Raw genomic sequence first — 16,801 nt, 5'->3', positions numbered from 1 at the left:
CCTGACTTGGTATGATGTAACTGTGGGCATAATGCTGACCCACTTGTGTTTCTGGACTTCACAGTTGAAAATGTCCCCCACACGAAAGTCACCTAGCACCACTTCCTGTGTTAGATAAGATGTCATACGGGATCTGAGAGAATTTTCTTGCTAAAGGTCTCCTAGTTGATGGCCAAGCTCAGATTTGGCCTGGGGTTCCTGACACCCAGCCCAGTGCTGTCTCCATCCCAGGATATAAATAGGGTAAACATGTGTTAAGTCCCCAGTCAGCCCCAGGGCCGTGTTGGCCCTGTAGCTCAGCACTAGCAATATCAAACTTCCACTGCGTTTCTACGTTGGACTTGGCACAAATGCTGATGTTGCTGTACATGGCCTGTAAGGTGAAATTAAAAGAATTCATGGGTCATGAAGAAGCAGTCTGTGTGCAAGTGGAATGTTATTTTCCATATTTACTGCATAGATTTTGGAAATGTTTTAGCAAAATCTCCAGTCATCCCAATTGAGTAGACTGATAATTTGGTCCCCATTTTATATATGCAGCAGTCATAAAGAAGACGAAGTAACATTAATCTCATTCAGAAAGTGACAACTTTTAGAAATACGCTGCTAAACCTGTTTCTTCTCTTGTGGCCATTGAGGTATTCCCTGAAACATACCTAACTGAGGACGCTGGTCTTCAGTTTTGGGCACTGTGGAAGGAGATGGTTGAGCAGCTGAAAAGCCAAAAATAAAAGAGACAATTAGGTCACCAATCTTTGATGATGTTACATCATCATTCCATCAATTATCTTAGTTATTAACATAATAGTCATACTCTTATAATAAGAAGCATCTTATGATAAGGAAAAATTTTCCTTTTTAATGAAACCAAATGTAAACATTGTAGCAAAACAAAGGGCGCACTTCAAATTATTTTCAAAGTTTATTTGTACCCCACTTTTTCCAAAACCAAAAAAAAAAAATAGAGTTTGAGATGGCTTACAAAATATTAAAGTGAATCACAGTCTAAAATAAATAGATAAAGAGAAACCACCAGGAAAAGAAAACAAAGCAAGGGATACTTTTAAACATGGCCAAGATGAGGAAATCACCCAGTATTTAATCTGTACTCAAACATCCCATGAGACATGCATTTGTTCATGTGGAAATACATTACGTCCTTCATTTCTTTTTGTTATGGAAATAGGTATAACTCCAACAGGGAAAGAATCATTGCACTTAAAGATCAGTCGTGCTTTGTGGCCAATGGGACAAACATTTTACATATTGAAAAAGCATAGATTAGCTACAGAAATTATTTACTCCATCCTCAGTTATCCACTGCCTTGTGACCCACACATCAAGGCAGTGGGAGCCAACACGGTACCTTTTGACTGGGGGGTGGGGTGGCCGTGACCCGTCCAGGCTGATCTCCTGGGTGGTTCATAAGGTAAATCTGTAAAGACAAGTAAATTGACTAAAAGATCAATCATGTAATTTTAGAATAGATATTTTGTGTTTTTTGTTTATTAGAATAAATATTGTGCAAGAAAATCCAGTAATCCAAAGAAATATTCAACCCAGATTCCACTAAATTTCAGTTTTATTTACAAATTATAATTTTGTATATTTTATTGATGTAACATTTTCACCCATTAATCTGAAAACTCCCATTGACAGATTCTCAAAGAGCTTGCTGACTCTTCTAAGGCAATTTCCTACAATCATAGGTCAAGACCATAATAAAAGTTTCTTACAATCTAATTTGTCCTGCTTCCAACTGGGACTGACCTAGATCCATCCCTTTATTATCTTCATGACCCATCCAAAACAGAGCCCACAACTTGGATGAATCAACCAACTGTTGCTTGAGATCTGCCCCTAAATTCACAAATGACATCATGTTCCTTTCCCTTCTTCTTCTTCCTTGGAAATGAGCACTGGCTTCTTATCCCCTTATTTGCCAGCTGCCTCTCTCAGTCACCCCTCATTTTCCCTACATAATCTCACCCAATTTTATTAAATCAGTCATAAGTGTCTAGTTATTTTTCTACACAAATGTCTACTCTCTCTTTCTCTAAATGAATTTAGAATTTCTCTAAAATGAATTGCATGAAATCAATTGCAAGACTGAAATAGTACTGCCCTCACAATAGGTTAACAGTGACCATAAGAGCTTAAGTATATGCCAATGATTTCTTTGTATTTATAATATATTATCACTTGTCCCAGAAACCCTCATTGCACTTTGCATATGCAAATTTAATAACTATACTTCTGCATCCTCAGTGTGAGTTCTATTAATGATTATGAAGACTCTAAGTCATTTCAAGTTTCTTTCAAAAGTATATACCAGAAAGATTATTATGCATGCTCTTACTAACTGTGCGTACATAAATCTATTTCTACATCCAATCTTATTAAAGAACTGTTTCAAAACTATGTCTTGTTGGACTGATGGGTCTCAGTTCAATGCCATGTGTCATTCTGGGCCAAGAGAAAGCCACAGCCAAATATTTCAGCAGGAATTCTGCTGCCAGACACCTGGAATGGCTATAAAATCTCACTCAGAGGGCAGGGCAATGGAATTAGTTTTAAGCCTCTCTTTAAACAGATCATTTAACCTTGTTTAAAGTTGGCAATTTGGTGGGTCAGTCTTCAAAAAGCTTGACTATGTTGCAAAAGAGGTGTCTCTTCCCATTTTCACATCCCAAAGAGAATAGCAATGAAATGCAACGTGAAATTCAACACAGAATTGCCTTAATTTATTTGATCTGTTTGTCAATGAGCATCTCGACTAGTGTGGTCTGTGAAATCCTACCCTCCAGAGCTTTGGTTGAGTTAGATAATCTTTCTTTTTAAACTCTGCTATTGCTCACCACTCCCTCTCAGCTGGCATTTTTGCATTTTTGGACCATAAACCTTTCCCACTCAGCTCCTCAGATGCTCACTTTTCTGGTGTTGGGGTTGCCCATGGGAATTAAATCTGCAGCCGCTATCAATTTACAACTAAATTTCAACCTAAGTCTCTGGGCGTACTTTGCACATGGATTCTCATCCAGTTGAATTTTGTCTAAAAATTAGTTAGGCAGAGTTTCAATTTGAGAATTGGCTCAGAAACAAAAATCTACTAGCAAGACAGTCATAACAGCACCTAGCCAAATTCAGGAGCAGACAGGCAAATCCACAAGGGGCTTCTGTTTACCAAATGAAAAAGCAAGGTAATACAGAAATATGTTCTAGATCCTTGTTTCTCAAAGTGTGGTCCACGGACCAGCAATATTGGCAACATTTGGGAGCTTGTTAGAAATGCAGAATCTCCCTCTAGATTGACTGAATCAGAAGCTGTTTTTAACAAGAACCCAGGAGACTTGCATGCACGTTGAAGTTTGAGAAAGCCTGTTCTAGATGGTTTCCATTGCTCTTTCCTAGGAATCTGTGTTCCTACAGATAATGATTTCAGAAATGCTGTCTGAGTGTGTCAATACAAATAAATAATGTGTGGAAAGAGTTCTGGATCGAATGCTTTTGCCTGAGCTATAAGAACGCTAATGGAATTAATAGCAAGCATCAGTAAGTTAGTCCAACACTATTTTACACATTAAAGTATCGCTCATGAAATGTGACTGGAAAAAATTAAACACCAAACTATGGATAGAAAAATATTTTGAAAGTCTTTATTCATAAAATCCTTCTCAGGGTCCATGTCCCATCCTCCCTTAAAAATAAGTCAGGACCTAAACAACACGAAGTCTGATTTTTAGCCAAGAATTTGAGATGTTTATGTGAACAATGATTAACATGTTCATAAACATACTGCCATGGAAGATAAGCGGGCTTTTGTTTTCGTTCATGAAATTCAGGTCCAATGCTTCCTTATCAGCTACAGATCACATGCTGTGGGCACTAAGCCCCCTCCTGGGGGGTGTGACATTGGGAAATGTTGAACTAAGCCTTGCTGAGATGGGAGGCAACCAGCGGTGAACTCTATCCGCTGAGACAGTCAGCGGCTACACTACCTCAAAGCAGAGCCAGTTTTCAGTAGCTCTACTCTTTGGCTGCTTGAAAAATTATTACTCCGTGTACATTTGCTATTTGTCCTTCATTGACAGCAGATCATAGGACTTCTAATAAGAACATATTTTACATTTAATTTTTGGTGGTCATTTCAACACACTCTCCCATTTCTCTTCAATTTTGATCTTCAAGGTAATTAACTCATACACTTGGCAGAAGGTCCTGTATTGGGGAAGGCTGCTTTTTGGCATTGGTTCTGCTATTTTTTCTGTAACAGACTGTGTTTAAAAACTGAACATTATAAAAGCCATTTCATAGGCAGCTTAGGGTTACCATAGAAGCATGTCATATACCATGCTCCAGACCAAAGTACATGAAGCTACAGATAGGGAGCTTGACTCCCTGCACCTGTGTTAATTCCCTGGGAGCTAGGATCAGTTCCTGATTCTGAATGAGACTCCTCCCTCCACCCACTCCCTTCCCTAGAAATCAGCAAATCAAGACAACATCCTCACTGCCCTACCCACAGGATTAAATTCACCAAGTCTTATATTCTCCTTTAGTCAAGCTTACTGAAGAACAGCCCTCTAGCCCCCTTTACATCTACCCACCCACTTTATTTTTCAAAGGGCCAGAACTTGGATCATGGGAAAGCTCATCCTTCTTCTGCAGGATCCATACTACATTTATAAAGCACCTCTGGAGGTCCTCTGGCTGGGCTGGATGAGAAAGGATGAGATTTGCCTGCTCTCAATGGACTTAGATGCTAATGGCAAAGACAGAAAGACCAAGAGCTATTGCTCAAAATAAATCTATAAAACCCTGTTTAATGGAAGAAATTTTTAGAGTCAACCCTAACATGATTAAGTTGCTTTCTCTTGTTTTCCTCCAGATCTTCCTACAGTCTTCTAAAATCCTGTATCAAAACATGTAGATCTGGGGGCATTTTGCATTCCCTTCTCGCCTAGGTTTGCAGATCTCTGTGGTTATACTATAGCTAGGAAAAAGCAAAGAACGCATTTTTAGCCATTTATTATGATATAGGATTTACATAACACCTAACGGAGGAGAAAGTACATTAGATGCATTGTCTCACTATGACTTATGATGCTGAACGGCACTGAGTTTTGAACTCAAGGGAGTAATAATTTAAGATTCTGAGAAAGCCTTGAAAAGCACCAGCTGAGAAGTAGATGTCAAGGCTGCATTTGCAGACTCAACTCTCCAGCATCTTTTGATAACATCCTAGATGGGTATCATGATACACGGGTTGCCATGGTGATGGAGGAGGAGAGGACGGGGTTACAGAACATCCTCCTCAGGCACAGATCACAGCTTTCACATAAACTGCTCCTAAGATGCCAGGCGAGGTGGCACACCACGAGGTCAAAAACCAGCTTGCAAATTTCTATGAGTCAGACCTGTCTCTGTTTATACCACTTGAGAACTCAAGGGGCCATGGCTCCAAAAGGCCCATGTTCCACAAAGGTGGAGGATGCTTACGGGGGAGATGGGGTTTCTGGAAGTAACTGACACAACCCGAGAAACACATGAAACACCATAAAATAAAGGTCATAAAAAACAGAATGTAAAATGATATGCCTACATGCTAACACTTTATGAGAGTAGAGAAGAGATTGATGTCAGTGCTAATTCAACAAAGGGATCATGAAAGAGGGTGCATTTTGAATCAGGAAAATTTGGGAAAAGTAAATAGGAGCAAGCAAGGGAAGAGAAGGGATGAGGCATAAACAGAGGAGTAAAACGTCCATTATGTGGTTATCTGTAATGTCACTAAACAGTCTTGGCCAATTGTGGGGTAAAATTGAAATGACACAGCGACTTGACAGAGGGGACTCTGGAATAAATGATCCATTTGGGAAGTTCGGCCACAAAAAGAGGGAAAGGTAGATTGGGGACAGCAGCCCAAGGATGGGTTACTCAAGGCAGGAAGGAAAAGAGGGAGGCGGCATGGGAAGTGTGGTGAGGGAGCACTGGGAAGCAAGATGACACAGGTGGGCGGAAGGAGTCCTCTGTTTCCATGGATGTGGGATTAGAGAAATGGAGTGGACATGAAGGTCGCGACACAGCAAACCAAGAGTTCAGGGGAACAGGAACTCAGGTCTCTATCCCCAGAGACCCAAGGACCTCTCCCAAGGAAAGAGTCTATAATCACCTCTTCTCAAAGCAGTCAGATACCCGCTGACCACAGGAATGTAGTGGGATTCCCAGTGTCTCCTCCTCCCCCAATGACCCAGGCAGCTTGGAAACCAGCTTTGTAACACTCATGCCCCCTGAGCCATGCCAAAGTTCTCCATTTGCACCATTGCAGGCTTTCACCTTCACAAGCCCGTTCCTTCAAGGTTGATCACTGGTCCACTGAAGATGTATAAATAACTCTCTTCTCCAAGGTCAGATCCCTGAATCTGGCTTACAGCCAAGAGTTCTCTGGCTTGTTCAGTCTGATTTAAATTCTTTATAGCTCAGATACCAATATTTGTATCTCCTTTCATAATTACAGTAGCAGTCATCAAAACAGGTATTTTTGATACAAATTGAGTCTCAGAAACATACTTTACTGGTATTGGAGATATGGAAGTGTGATGTCTTCCAGGTCATACTCAAATGATGGACCCAAGGAGGAGCACGATCAGAGCTATGTGAGGTGCATTTGAGTTTGCCCCCCTGTCTTTCCCTCGGCTGAAGCACAGAGGGGTGTCCCATCCATAACCCTCCCAGCCACTCTCCTCTCCATACACCTGGATGGGCCATATATTCCAAATTCACCATATCCTACAATAGGAAAAAAACGTAGTTCCAGGGTCCATAGTTCTACCTACGTAGCAAGAAGCAGCCAGCTGGCTGGTCTGATCACTGGGCTGTAGCAACTGGTTTGACCGAGGTTGGGATCTTTTGACATAACCCCAACACTAGCTCACAATCCCTGGCTTTTCCAACTCAGTCAGAGGCATCTATGAGATAGCTTAAAACAAACAAACCCTGGCCAAATATTTTACAGATAGCTTTTATTTTTTTAAGTATGGATGAAAACGTTCTAAAAATGCTCACAAAACCATCGTAATTTTCCTACACTTTCCTCTGTTTTCCCAAGGATACATTTACTAATGGTAAGCTCAAAAATCTCTAGAGCTGGAGTAAAGCGTGCATTTCTATTTTCCATGTTCAAATACCCATGGTGGGTTCCTTACAGCCAGTCTAGTTACTCCAGACCCTGGGTCTGTCCATGATTAAATGGCCTGTGCAATCTCTAACACGACAGAGGTAACTAAGCACTGTGGCTAAGCCTTTCCACCATGCTTCCTCGGAGCAGGGGAGCAAACACTTTCTCCGAGATCAGAGAAGAGAAAATCGCCAGCCTGAAGTCACCAGGGCAGTAACAAGGCAGTGTCGGGGTGAGGACAACTCAAGAAGCTTCTTCACTCCTGCTGCTTAGCTCACTGGCCCCCAGTCTTGTTCATGGGAAAGAGGCAGTAGCACGAAGCTTAGTGCCTTGGACCAGTTCAAATTAAGAGTTGTGCAGCCAGGACATGTGATAGAGGTCAAGGGCAACAGCCTGGGTCTTGGAAGACATGAGTCTGGATCCACGTCTGAATACGGAAAAACCATCCCACTGCCTTGAACCACGGTTTCCTCAGCTGTGAGGCTGGCATTGATATCCAGGTCATGGGGTTGTTGTAAGTCCCAACAGTGAGAGGACAGACGTCTAAGCCACGCTGCCCCTTGTCTGAAGTGCCCTCTCCCTCCTTCTGCCCCTGGCGAACATCAAATCCCCCTTTGACATATCGTCCTTCCTCTGGAAGCCTCCTTCTTCCTTTCATGGAGGGAATTCCTTCCCCGTCCTACTCCTACAGCCTCTACTGTTAGAGGTGGTGCCTCCACTGCAAAATCAGCTCTTCAGGTTAAACAGCCACGCGTGCATATCTGCCTCTCTGGCTCTAGGTTGGTAGCCCTTCAGATTGACTGTTTATGTGTATGAGTCTGTCTCTGCTCTACTGAAACATCCAGAACTTTAGACTAAACATGAATGTGTGCTGTGAGCTTGTGCCCTGTCGCACCCTCCGTGGCTGCACAGAGGTGCTTGATGGGTATCTGCGGAATGGTCAGGCCAGCTTTCTGAGGACAGGAAGCTTTCCAAAGTCTGGTTTATCTTTATTTTCCCAGGATCTAACAGTAATGGGTGTTTGATAAATATTTATAATTTTCGTGAAAGACATGTAAATTAATTAGCTAATTAAATCATCAGGAAAGACATAAAGTAAGAGTCAGATGTAAATGGTGTCTGCTCTGAGCGACTGGCTCTTGGGCCATGCTGGGAATCAGTCCCCAGTGACATGGGGATTCCTCTTGCTTTGGGCTGCTCCCTGAGAAGGGATAAATGACTACACTTAAGTCTGTCTACAAACTCGAAAGTGGACGGATTCCTTATGCCAGGCATCCAGGATGCCGTCTTTGCCCGTCTGTCTTTCAGAGCAGCTAGTTAAGAGGATGCTCTGCTTTGAATTCTGCAGTTTAGGGACCTTTCATGCAATTTTTGAACGACATGGTCTGACCGAATTTAGGCTCCAGATCTCAGAGGCAGAATGAGACTTAAGGACCCACTTCAGATCCAGGATCAGCTCTGTTCCTATCACATGACAGGGGTCACAGATCTCACAGGACATCCTGGGATGTCTCTCAATGGACAGATCACACGGGGGGTGTTTTCGTACCTGGCCTAGTTGTAATTCTTTGCGTAGCTTCAGGATATACTGAAGTATTGGGGAAAATAAAAGCCGCACCCCCTGCAGACAAAAGGAAAGACAAAACACGTGAAGGTCTTTGTTGTGGCTGTCTGTCTCAGCAACAGCGCTCAGTCTACTTTGCCCTCTGACAACAAAGGGAGGTGACCTCCAGGGACCCGCCACACCAGACCGCGGGAGGACTGGGCACACACATGGGTCAACATTAGATTCTGCAGACAGAAGCGCACATGAAGCTCTCCTGCACCCCATTTATCATAAAGCCTCTTGTGTTTTGATTTTATAGCTTCTTGCTGAAGCCCATCCATGTCGTCCCCATCCTCCTCCCAACAATCTCATTTTATTAAAAAAACTCTATGGTGTGTGTTTTAATTTTGAAATCGCACAAAAACCCGTGAAACATTTTGCAGAGCCCTTGGAAAGTAGTACCGAAGACTTATAAACATTTTGCCAAGAATATATGGATCTTATTAAAAATTAATCCACATCTCTATTCAAATGCTTGTTCTCCTTTTCCTCTCTCTCAATCAATGCCTGTGTTGTTAGCAGAAAAAATTCCCTTTTTGCAGTTTAATCCATTTGAAATTGGTTCTTGTGTTCTTCAATTGCTCCTATGTTTAGCAATAACAAAAATAATGAAGTCAGAGCTTTCTTAAAACTTTCACTCACTGTTAAAACATTTTTAAACGACAATGAAATTATCAGAAAATATGTGTAGCTCAAAGGTGTTTCCTAACAGGGGGAAATTAAACTCTAAGTTATTTGTTATTTCTGGCCACAAGGTCATTAATAGGCTGATGTGTGTAACTTACATTGAAAAAGTACTACTGACTCAAAGCATGTTTTTCCTTTACATTAAAAGCACAATGTCTTGAATATTGAAGACCAATATCAACTAGCAATTTCATTGTAATACTCAAAGCTGGACTCATATTATATATTTTAAAATAAACTGGCAAATATTTGGAACATTGCTGTGTTTCTATGTGAGGGCCAACCATGAGTTGGCTTGCTTGCTTGCAAGGGGTCACCTAGCTTTCCCAGCACCTGATGGTTTTATCCCTAGCCTGGGTGATGGCAGAGGGTCCCTGAAGACAGACACAGTGGGGTAAGCAGCCTGTGGCCAGGCTTCTGTAGTTGTCTCCATCAGGAGGGAGGAAACGGATGCCAACCAGGAGCACATTCACCCACAGAAAGCCCAACCTCTACTCTGAGCCTCTACCTTAAGGGGAAGGGGAAGGTTAGCCAGTATGAAGCATTATGTTAAACTCTACTGGGCTCAGGCAAAATAAATAAATAAAATGTAGAATCAACAGTTAGAGACAGAAAAGTAGGTATTAAGTTAGTAACTAATTTCATATCCCTCAAAATTATAACAGTTTCCCCTTTGAACAAAAGTTCACAGAAAGTAACCAACATTCCCTCCTACTGCCTTTTGCAAATGTACAGAGTCCGTGCAAGAAGATTAAAGTCAAGACAAGTCAAATGGCTTAGAACTTCACCAGAAAGGAAATATAAAACTCCTCCTTATCCTAGTAAATATTTCTCTAAGAATAAAAGTGAAAAAAGAAAAAAAGAGAGAGAGAGAGCCTGCTAAGGGCCCCTTTATATCGAACGTGCTTTTAGTTTCTACAGTCAGAACAGTGCATATTTGGGACTAAAAGCAACAGACTGTAATTCAGCAAACGTGAGCAAAGGCTATGGCTAAAGACTAATTTTGCACATCTCCTGGTTAAAAGAAATCCTTTGATTGTCAAAGGGAGAGGGTAAGGGGAAAGTGCTCAGAAACCAAAGGGCGCCCCCTGCCTTTAGACTGTGGTACCTCAAGCACAGAGCCTCCTATGAATCAAGAAGAACCCCTCCCCCATGCACCTCTCTGAGTTCTGCCTTCCTGACCACTGACCATCCCACGTTCCACCTTTAAAGCATGCAACCTGTAGACAAGACCCTACACTTGTCTGTGGGAAGGGGCAGGGCCAGCATTACCTGTGTTTCTAGCATGCATTAACCGTGGAGAGTTTTGTAAGGCTTTATCAACATCATCTGAAGTCAAATGTGGAAGAGGAGCTACAAAACAAAACAAAAAGCAACATCAAAATGAAAAAAAAGGGAGAAAATGACCTTTCTTAAAAAAAAAAAAAAAAGAAAGAAAGGAGAAAGAAAAACATCCCCCCACTCCCACCCTAATGTCATGGGCTGCTTGGAAATCTCTCCATGGCCCTGTTACTTGTTAGCATGTTAAAACCTAGATGGTGGCCCATATTTAATTTAGGGAATAAGTGGTTGGGACGCCAGGCAAAGCATTTACATCAAAGACTTCATCCCACTGCACTGTTGCACCACGCCCACTATCTCCTTCTGATCATGCTTGATGTTTGAAGAATTAAAGCATGCAGCAGACTGCGAGGATTCATGCCTCTAATCGCCAATATGCCATTCCACTCTGTCAGGTTCAGCCATACCAAGTGAAAATTTCCCTCATTTTGCGTTCAGGTTGGATACGGAGGGGGGTTTGTTTAGCTTTGGGCAAGATAAACTCCATAATTCCCATCAAGTAGGGGCTTTTCCATCATGTTTCTATTTCAGCGTGGACACCACAGAGATGAAATAATGTGTGACCAGACAAAGCTTCGTTTCCCTTTGACATGGGGTCTTCTCAATCCAGGGGACCGTGGAGGAGGCAGCTGAATGCTAAGGTGACTTTTCTGCTTCTCATAAAAGCTCTGACTACTTCTCACCATGCGTTCACCTAAGTCCTTGCCTTCTAAACACTTAGTTCTTTCAGGTCCTAAATGGCATTGGGTTAGGGAAGAAAGATGCTGTCAACAAACTGGATGGAACCCTCTGCAGCTTAGGTTAACAAGAACAATCAGGACAGTGATCTCCGTCCTGAGTGGGGACCATCTTACTCTCTCTGAGGTAGTGGAGATGCGAGAGAAGGATGTCAGCATTGTAGCTTGGGGTGAGCCTCTGAAAGTCGTCTTTGGTCATCTTGCACAGTTCCTTCCCGTCGATATTCTGGAATAATAAGATGTCGACGTCTGGGAGGCCGTATTCTTTCACTGCCCACTCCAGCCACTGCCGGACATGGTCCGTGCTCCATAGCGTAGGATCTGAAAGGGGATGGAAACATATTCGGTCAACTCCTGAAGACAAATTTCCAGGGCAGAGTCATATCCAGCGAGATCTCCCACCAGCCACAGTTTTCCAGAGCAGCCGCTCTTGCTGTTCCAGAAGTACTGTTTCAAGCCAGCTCAGGGACTGGTCAAAGAGAACGTCTTGGAGGAAGACAAAACACCAACTGACTCACACCCATAGACCATTGTCTTTGAAGTGAATTGTTCTGGAAGTTCAGGCTTATTCACACCACCTGCCCCTTTGTTGCTCACATAATCTAAAGTATCCTGTAGGGAGCTTTTTTTGTATTCATTTTTATTTGTTCATTTAAAAATAAATAAGAAGAAATGGAAATTTTCTTAACTTAGAAAACTGCTGGTATCTTAGATGAAAATAAGAGTTAATGCATATCAGGAAGATGCTAATTACAGATGACAAAACAAAAAAACAACAACCAGTATTTGTGTTTTATACTGAAAAATACTGACCATAGAATTGAAAATAAAGTATAGGTGAAGCAAAAGCCCAGCACCTCCTAGAAGCTTGTATTTCTAGGAGAGAGAGCTGTCAGTTACACGCTTTTCCTGCAGAGAGCTTGGTTTTGCAACAAATTCACACCTGCAGGAGCAGGGGCTGGCTGGGTGACTGTCACATTCCCCAGCTGTGGTGCACAAACACCCGACAGGATGCAGGCAATGTCATCACGCTCCGCTGCCATGTAGTGGAGGGGACCCCACTAGGACCAGGAGGGCAGGGCCCTGGGGAGAAGAAGCAGGCGATCCCCAACGGAAACACGAGCCAGGACCACCCCACGCAAACGGCCTGGGTGGAGGGTATTCAGGGCTCCTTCCCAGGGTCCCTGAGCACTCAGAAACCTGGGCAGGGAGCAGGAACCCGGAGTTCTAATCCCGGGGTCTCTCAACTTGCTGCAACCTCTCCGGAGGCTGCTTTTCCTTCTTGTGTCTGTCTTAGACGCAAATTGAGAGCCTTGACCTCAGTTCTCTGGACAGGCCCATAGAGGTCAGCCATGCCATGACGCTCTGATCATAATGAGTGAAAAAATCTGGTGGGGGAATAAAACATCATTTTGAATCACTTTTTAGCTCATAGTTTTAGAACCTTGCTTGGTCTCACTAATGCTTCAGGCTAGTCAAGAATGGGGCACGTAGTATGCTGTTGGAAGACATGTTAAGTTTATAGAAATAAATAGCATCAATGGCGAGAAATAGACAGAAAGTCACACCATCAGGTTTTCTTCTCTCCCTCTCTCCCTTTCTTCTTTCCTTCCTTCTTTTCTTTCTTTTTCCCTCTCTCTCTTTCTCTCCCCCTTCCTCTTTCCCATTTTTCTTCCCTTTCTTCCCTCCTTTCTGCTTCATATCTTTTTTAATAGAAAGAAATTATTTCAAATTCGGTAGAATCCACTCCCATCCCCTTCCCCTCCTGGACACTCCGGAAGTGACAACTATCCTGAAGTCGATACTTGCATCATCCCTATACATATTTGAATGCTTTCACCATATTAAATATAGTTTGTTTTGCGTTTGTAAAGTTAACAGCAGTGACATCTGATTTGCTTTTGGCACTCAGCACTATATTTTCAAGATGTGTCCAAGTTAATCCATGAGGGTATATTCAATCATTTAAGCAGCTCTTGGGCTTCTTCCATATGAATATATCCAATTTACTTATCAATAAACGTCCCTGTGTCTACGTCCCTGCGCACATGTGAAGGAATCTGCGTTGGTCCACAGCCTGGGCTCCACACTGGAATCACGGGGAGATGGAAAAACCACTGATGCCTCGTCTCACCCATAGAGATTCTGATTTAATTCTGCTGGAGGGCAGCCCAGGCATCAGAGTTGTTAAAAGCTCCCCAGGTAATTCTAATGTGTAGCCAAGGATCAGGCCATGCACCCTAGGGCCTCTCTACTTGGAGTGTCGTCCTGGGACCCAGCAGCTAATTAGAAATGCAGAATCTCAGGTGCCACCTTAGACCTGCTGGGTCAGAGTCTGCATTTTCACAAGATTGTTGGCAGATCCGTGTGCACATTAAGCTAACTGAGTACCTAACTGTGGAATTGCTAGGTCCTAGGGCACGTGCATCTTCAACTTCACCAGTCGTACTGGATTTCAACCAATATTATAACACTCACGTTCTCCATCAGCCATCAGTGCATAGAATCTGAAAACTAAAGAGAACTCAGGTTCTGCTACAAAGAGAAGAACATCTACAAAACCTCAAATGGCAGTGTTGACAGAAAGGTGTGCAATTCCTTTGTAATCCAAACACATGGAAACATTTTATTAGTCTATGAAAATTGAATGTGTATATGGAAGGTTAACTTTGGCCAACTCATGGAAGTTCAGATGGCTCTTTGCCATGAGGTGAGGATTCTGCTTTCAGAGATACAGTGTTCAAAACTCCAGAGTTTCTTCATAAAAGGTCTTTTTTCTCATGGCAGGTCATGATTCCTCATTATACAGAAACAGATCATATTTTGGTCTTGGAACACCCCTAATTCAACTCCTCTTTATCTTTGCTTCTGTGCAGAGGACAGTCAAGCAGCCCACTCAGACAAAAGGCTCTCTCTTCCACAGTCGTCCCCAAGTCATTTCCTATAAAATGGAAATTTCATATTCCATTATAGGTATTAGCCAAACCCTTTTTTTGTTATGTTTTGATTTGCCTTTAACAACATGAGAGGACTATTTTTTTGGTGTAACTCTTTCCTAGAAATCAGTTCATTCTGGGAATGCATTTTCTTCTCTTAATGATAGAACCAGATATTCTCAAAATGATACATAAACATCTTCCTGAAAGTCACTAGGTTCATATTAAAATGGTGAAATGACATAGGAAGACAGCCCAAGAAAGAAATCCAATCAACCTCTCTATCGTCCCTTGGTGTGCCCGTTAATTGGTTTCCCTTGCTAAGCCCAGAGTTGTCAGGCTCATTCAATTTTCCTTGAAAGGTATCATGTGCAACACCCCGGAGACCAATTCCTTGACCTGTATTGTTCTCATTCTACCATTCTCACTTTCGATTGGTGAAACATCCATTCCCTTGTACTGCTGGCGTGAGTGTAAATGCCTACAACCTTTCCAATGAACAATTCAGCAATACATTTCAAATGTCTTTTAAAAAACGTGTGCGTACTCTCTGAACTAAAAATTCCACTTCTAGAAATTTATCCTAAGGAAACGATAGAGGATGTGCGCAATGATTTATTTTCAAGGATGTTCTTTGTAGTGTTGTTTATAATAGCAAAACATTGGAAACACCCTAAATGTCCAACAGAAAGAGAATTAGTTAAGTTGTGGTACATTTAGGAATGTTCCTGTGATATTTAGAAACTAAAAATTACACTGCTGAACATATTTATTGATATTAAAAAAATGTTCAAAGTAGATTAAATTAAGAAGTTTGAAACATTACTGTGGTATAATTATATTTTGCAAAGAAATGTAAATATACCCATGGAAAGAATTTTGGAGGGATATACAGCAAATTGCCAACTGTTGTCTCTGGGGAAAAGGCAACAGAGAATTTTAGATTTTTTTCTTTTTCACTAAAGTATATCTTCTCTTTTTTTCCTATAATAAACATACGGCACTTGGGTTAAAAAGTTATTTATAAAAAATTTATTCTCTATGTTTCAAAATCAAAACAAGGTCTTACAAAGGATTAGGTATACATATATATGTATATATATATTTGTTAAAGTGTTTTTATAAAACTTCTTTCGAGGGCATAAAATTTTAATTGCACTTTCTTATACAGTTCATTAATGAGAATTGTTTCATTTGAAAAGAATAAAATTACACAAAGTCAGGTTACTCCTGTATCTTTGTGGAATTTGAGCTCCACACCTCTGCCCTATAAGTTTATAGGAAAAGAGTATTAAAAACAAAATACGGCCACTTGATGGAGTAAATGAGGATGCTCCTTTCCAGCCTGTCCATGGGGCACAATTATTCTGGACCTACTCTACAGGTGCTGTAATAGAGAACAGTTAGTAAGGACATGTCCAAACTCCTCAGCATGAAGCACATGGCCTTGCTGCTCGCTGGTCCCTGCTGTCTTCATACGTGTCATTCCCAACCTTTCCCCCACCACGTTATCCTACAACCAACTGCCATCTCCTGAACCAATGCCCCATGCCTGTACCCACACATCATCCACTGCTTGGAGGACTAACCCCTTCATGGACCCTCACCTACATTCACCACCTCCTTTGGGCATCTGTCCTCAATGATCTTGAGGTGTAAGCACTTACAATGAATCTCTGAGCAGGGAAGTGATACAAGAGTGGAAGCCCAGTCCCTGCCCCAGTGACAGACCCACAGTGACCCCAGCTACCTGGTCAGGCATGGACGCTGCAGCTGTAGATAGAATTTTTTAGGGTTCAGGTCAGTGTGTTGGGTCCCAGCTCACCCTTCAACTCCATAGAGAGCCCAATGGAGTCTCCCAGGTCTCCTCCATGACCCATGGTATGTCAGTAAAGCTGTCTTGCTCCTGTCCCACTTTACCACCACATAACAGGGCTCACAAGGTCTCACAAGATCCAACAGGTTTACCTCCTTCCTTGACCCCCAACTATGCATGTGAAGGAGAAAGGGGAGGGGCAACATAATGAACCCCACTCGAGGCGTCACCTCTGCCTAGGTTTTAGGTATGGCATTCCACACCTCCTGCCTCCAGGTAGTGGTACAACTTAGAACCTGTTACTTGACCTCATGACTGAGCCTGGGTTTCTTCTTTTATAAAACAATACGTAGAATTCAAGGACCTATGGAATGACTCTAATACAAAGACTGAGAGTAATTTAACACAAGTAAGAGTTCTTGAGCATTCACTATATTACAAGTACTACAAGGATTCAGAGGCGGCCAAGCCAAAGAGAGATGCCGAGACTCTACCCAGGGA

At 42.2% G+C, this 16,801-nt stretch overlaps 1 protein-coding gene across 1 annotated transcript in view; it reads right to left on the bottom strand.

Annotated features, from left to right (window-relative positions):
- Positions 1 to 16,801, bottom strand: part of ERG (ETS transcription factor ERG) — a 40,666-nt gene that overhangs the window by 8,974 nt on the left and 14,891 nt on the right. The window contains exons 2-6 of the mRNA XM_014786856.2: positions 11,666 to 11,869; positions 10,743 to 10,823; positions 8,727 to 8,798; positions 1,367 to 1,435; positions 657 to 713 (exon numbers count right to left, since the gene is read on the bottom strand). Of these exons, the coding sequence (XP_014642342.2) occupies positions 657 to 713; positions 1,367 to 1,435; positions 8,727 to 8,798; positions 10,743 to 10,823; positions 11,666 to 11,869 (483 nt within the window). The remainder of the gene's footprint in view (positions 1 to 656; positions 714 to 1,366; positions 1,436 to 8,726; positions 8,799 to 10,742; positions 10,824 to 11,665; positions 11,870 to 16,801) is intronic.

The sequence above is a fragment of the Ceratotherium simum genome, chromosome 27, assembly GCF_057802395.1.
Source record: "Ceratotherium simum simum isolate JZ-2026a chromosome 27, ASM5780239v1, whole genome shotgun sequence".
NCBI lineage: Eukaryota > Metazoa > Chordata > Mammalia > Perissodactyla > Rhinocerotidae > Ceratotherium > Ceratotherium simum.
This window is presented reverse-complemented; position numbering and strand designations above follow the sequence as displayed.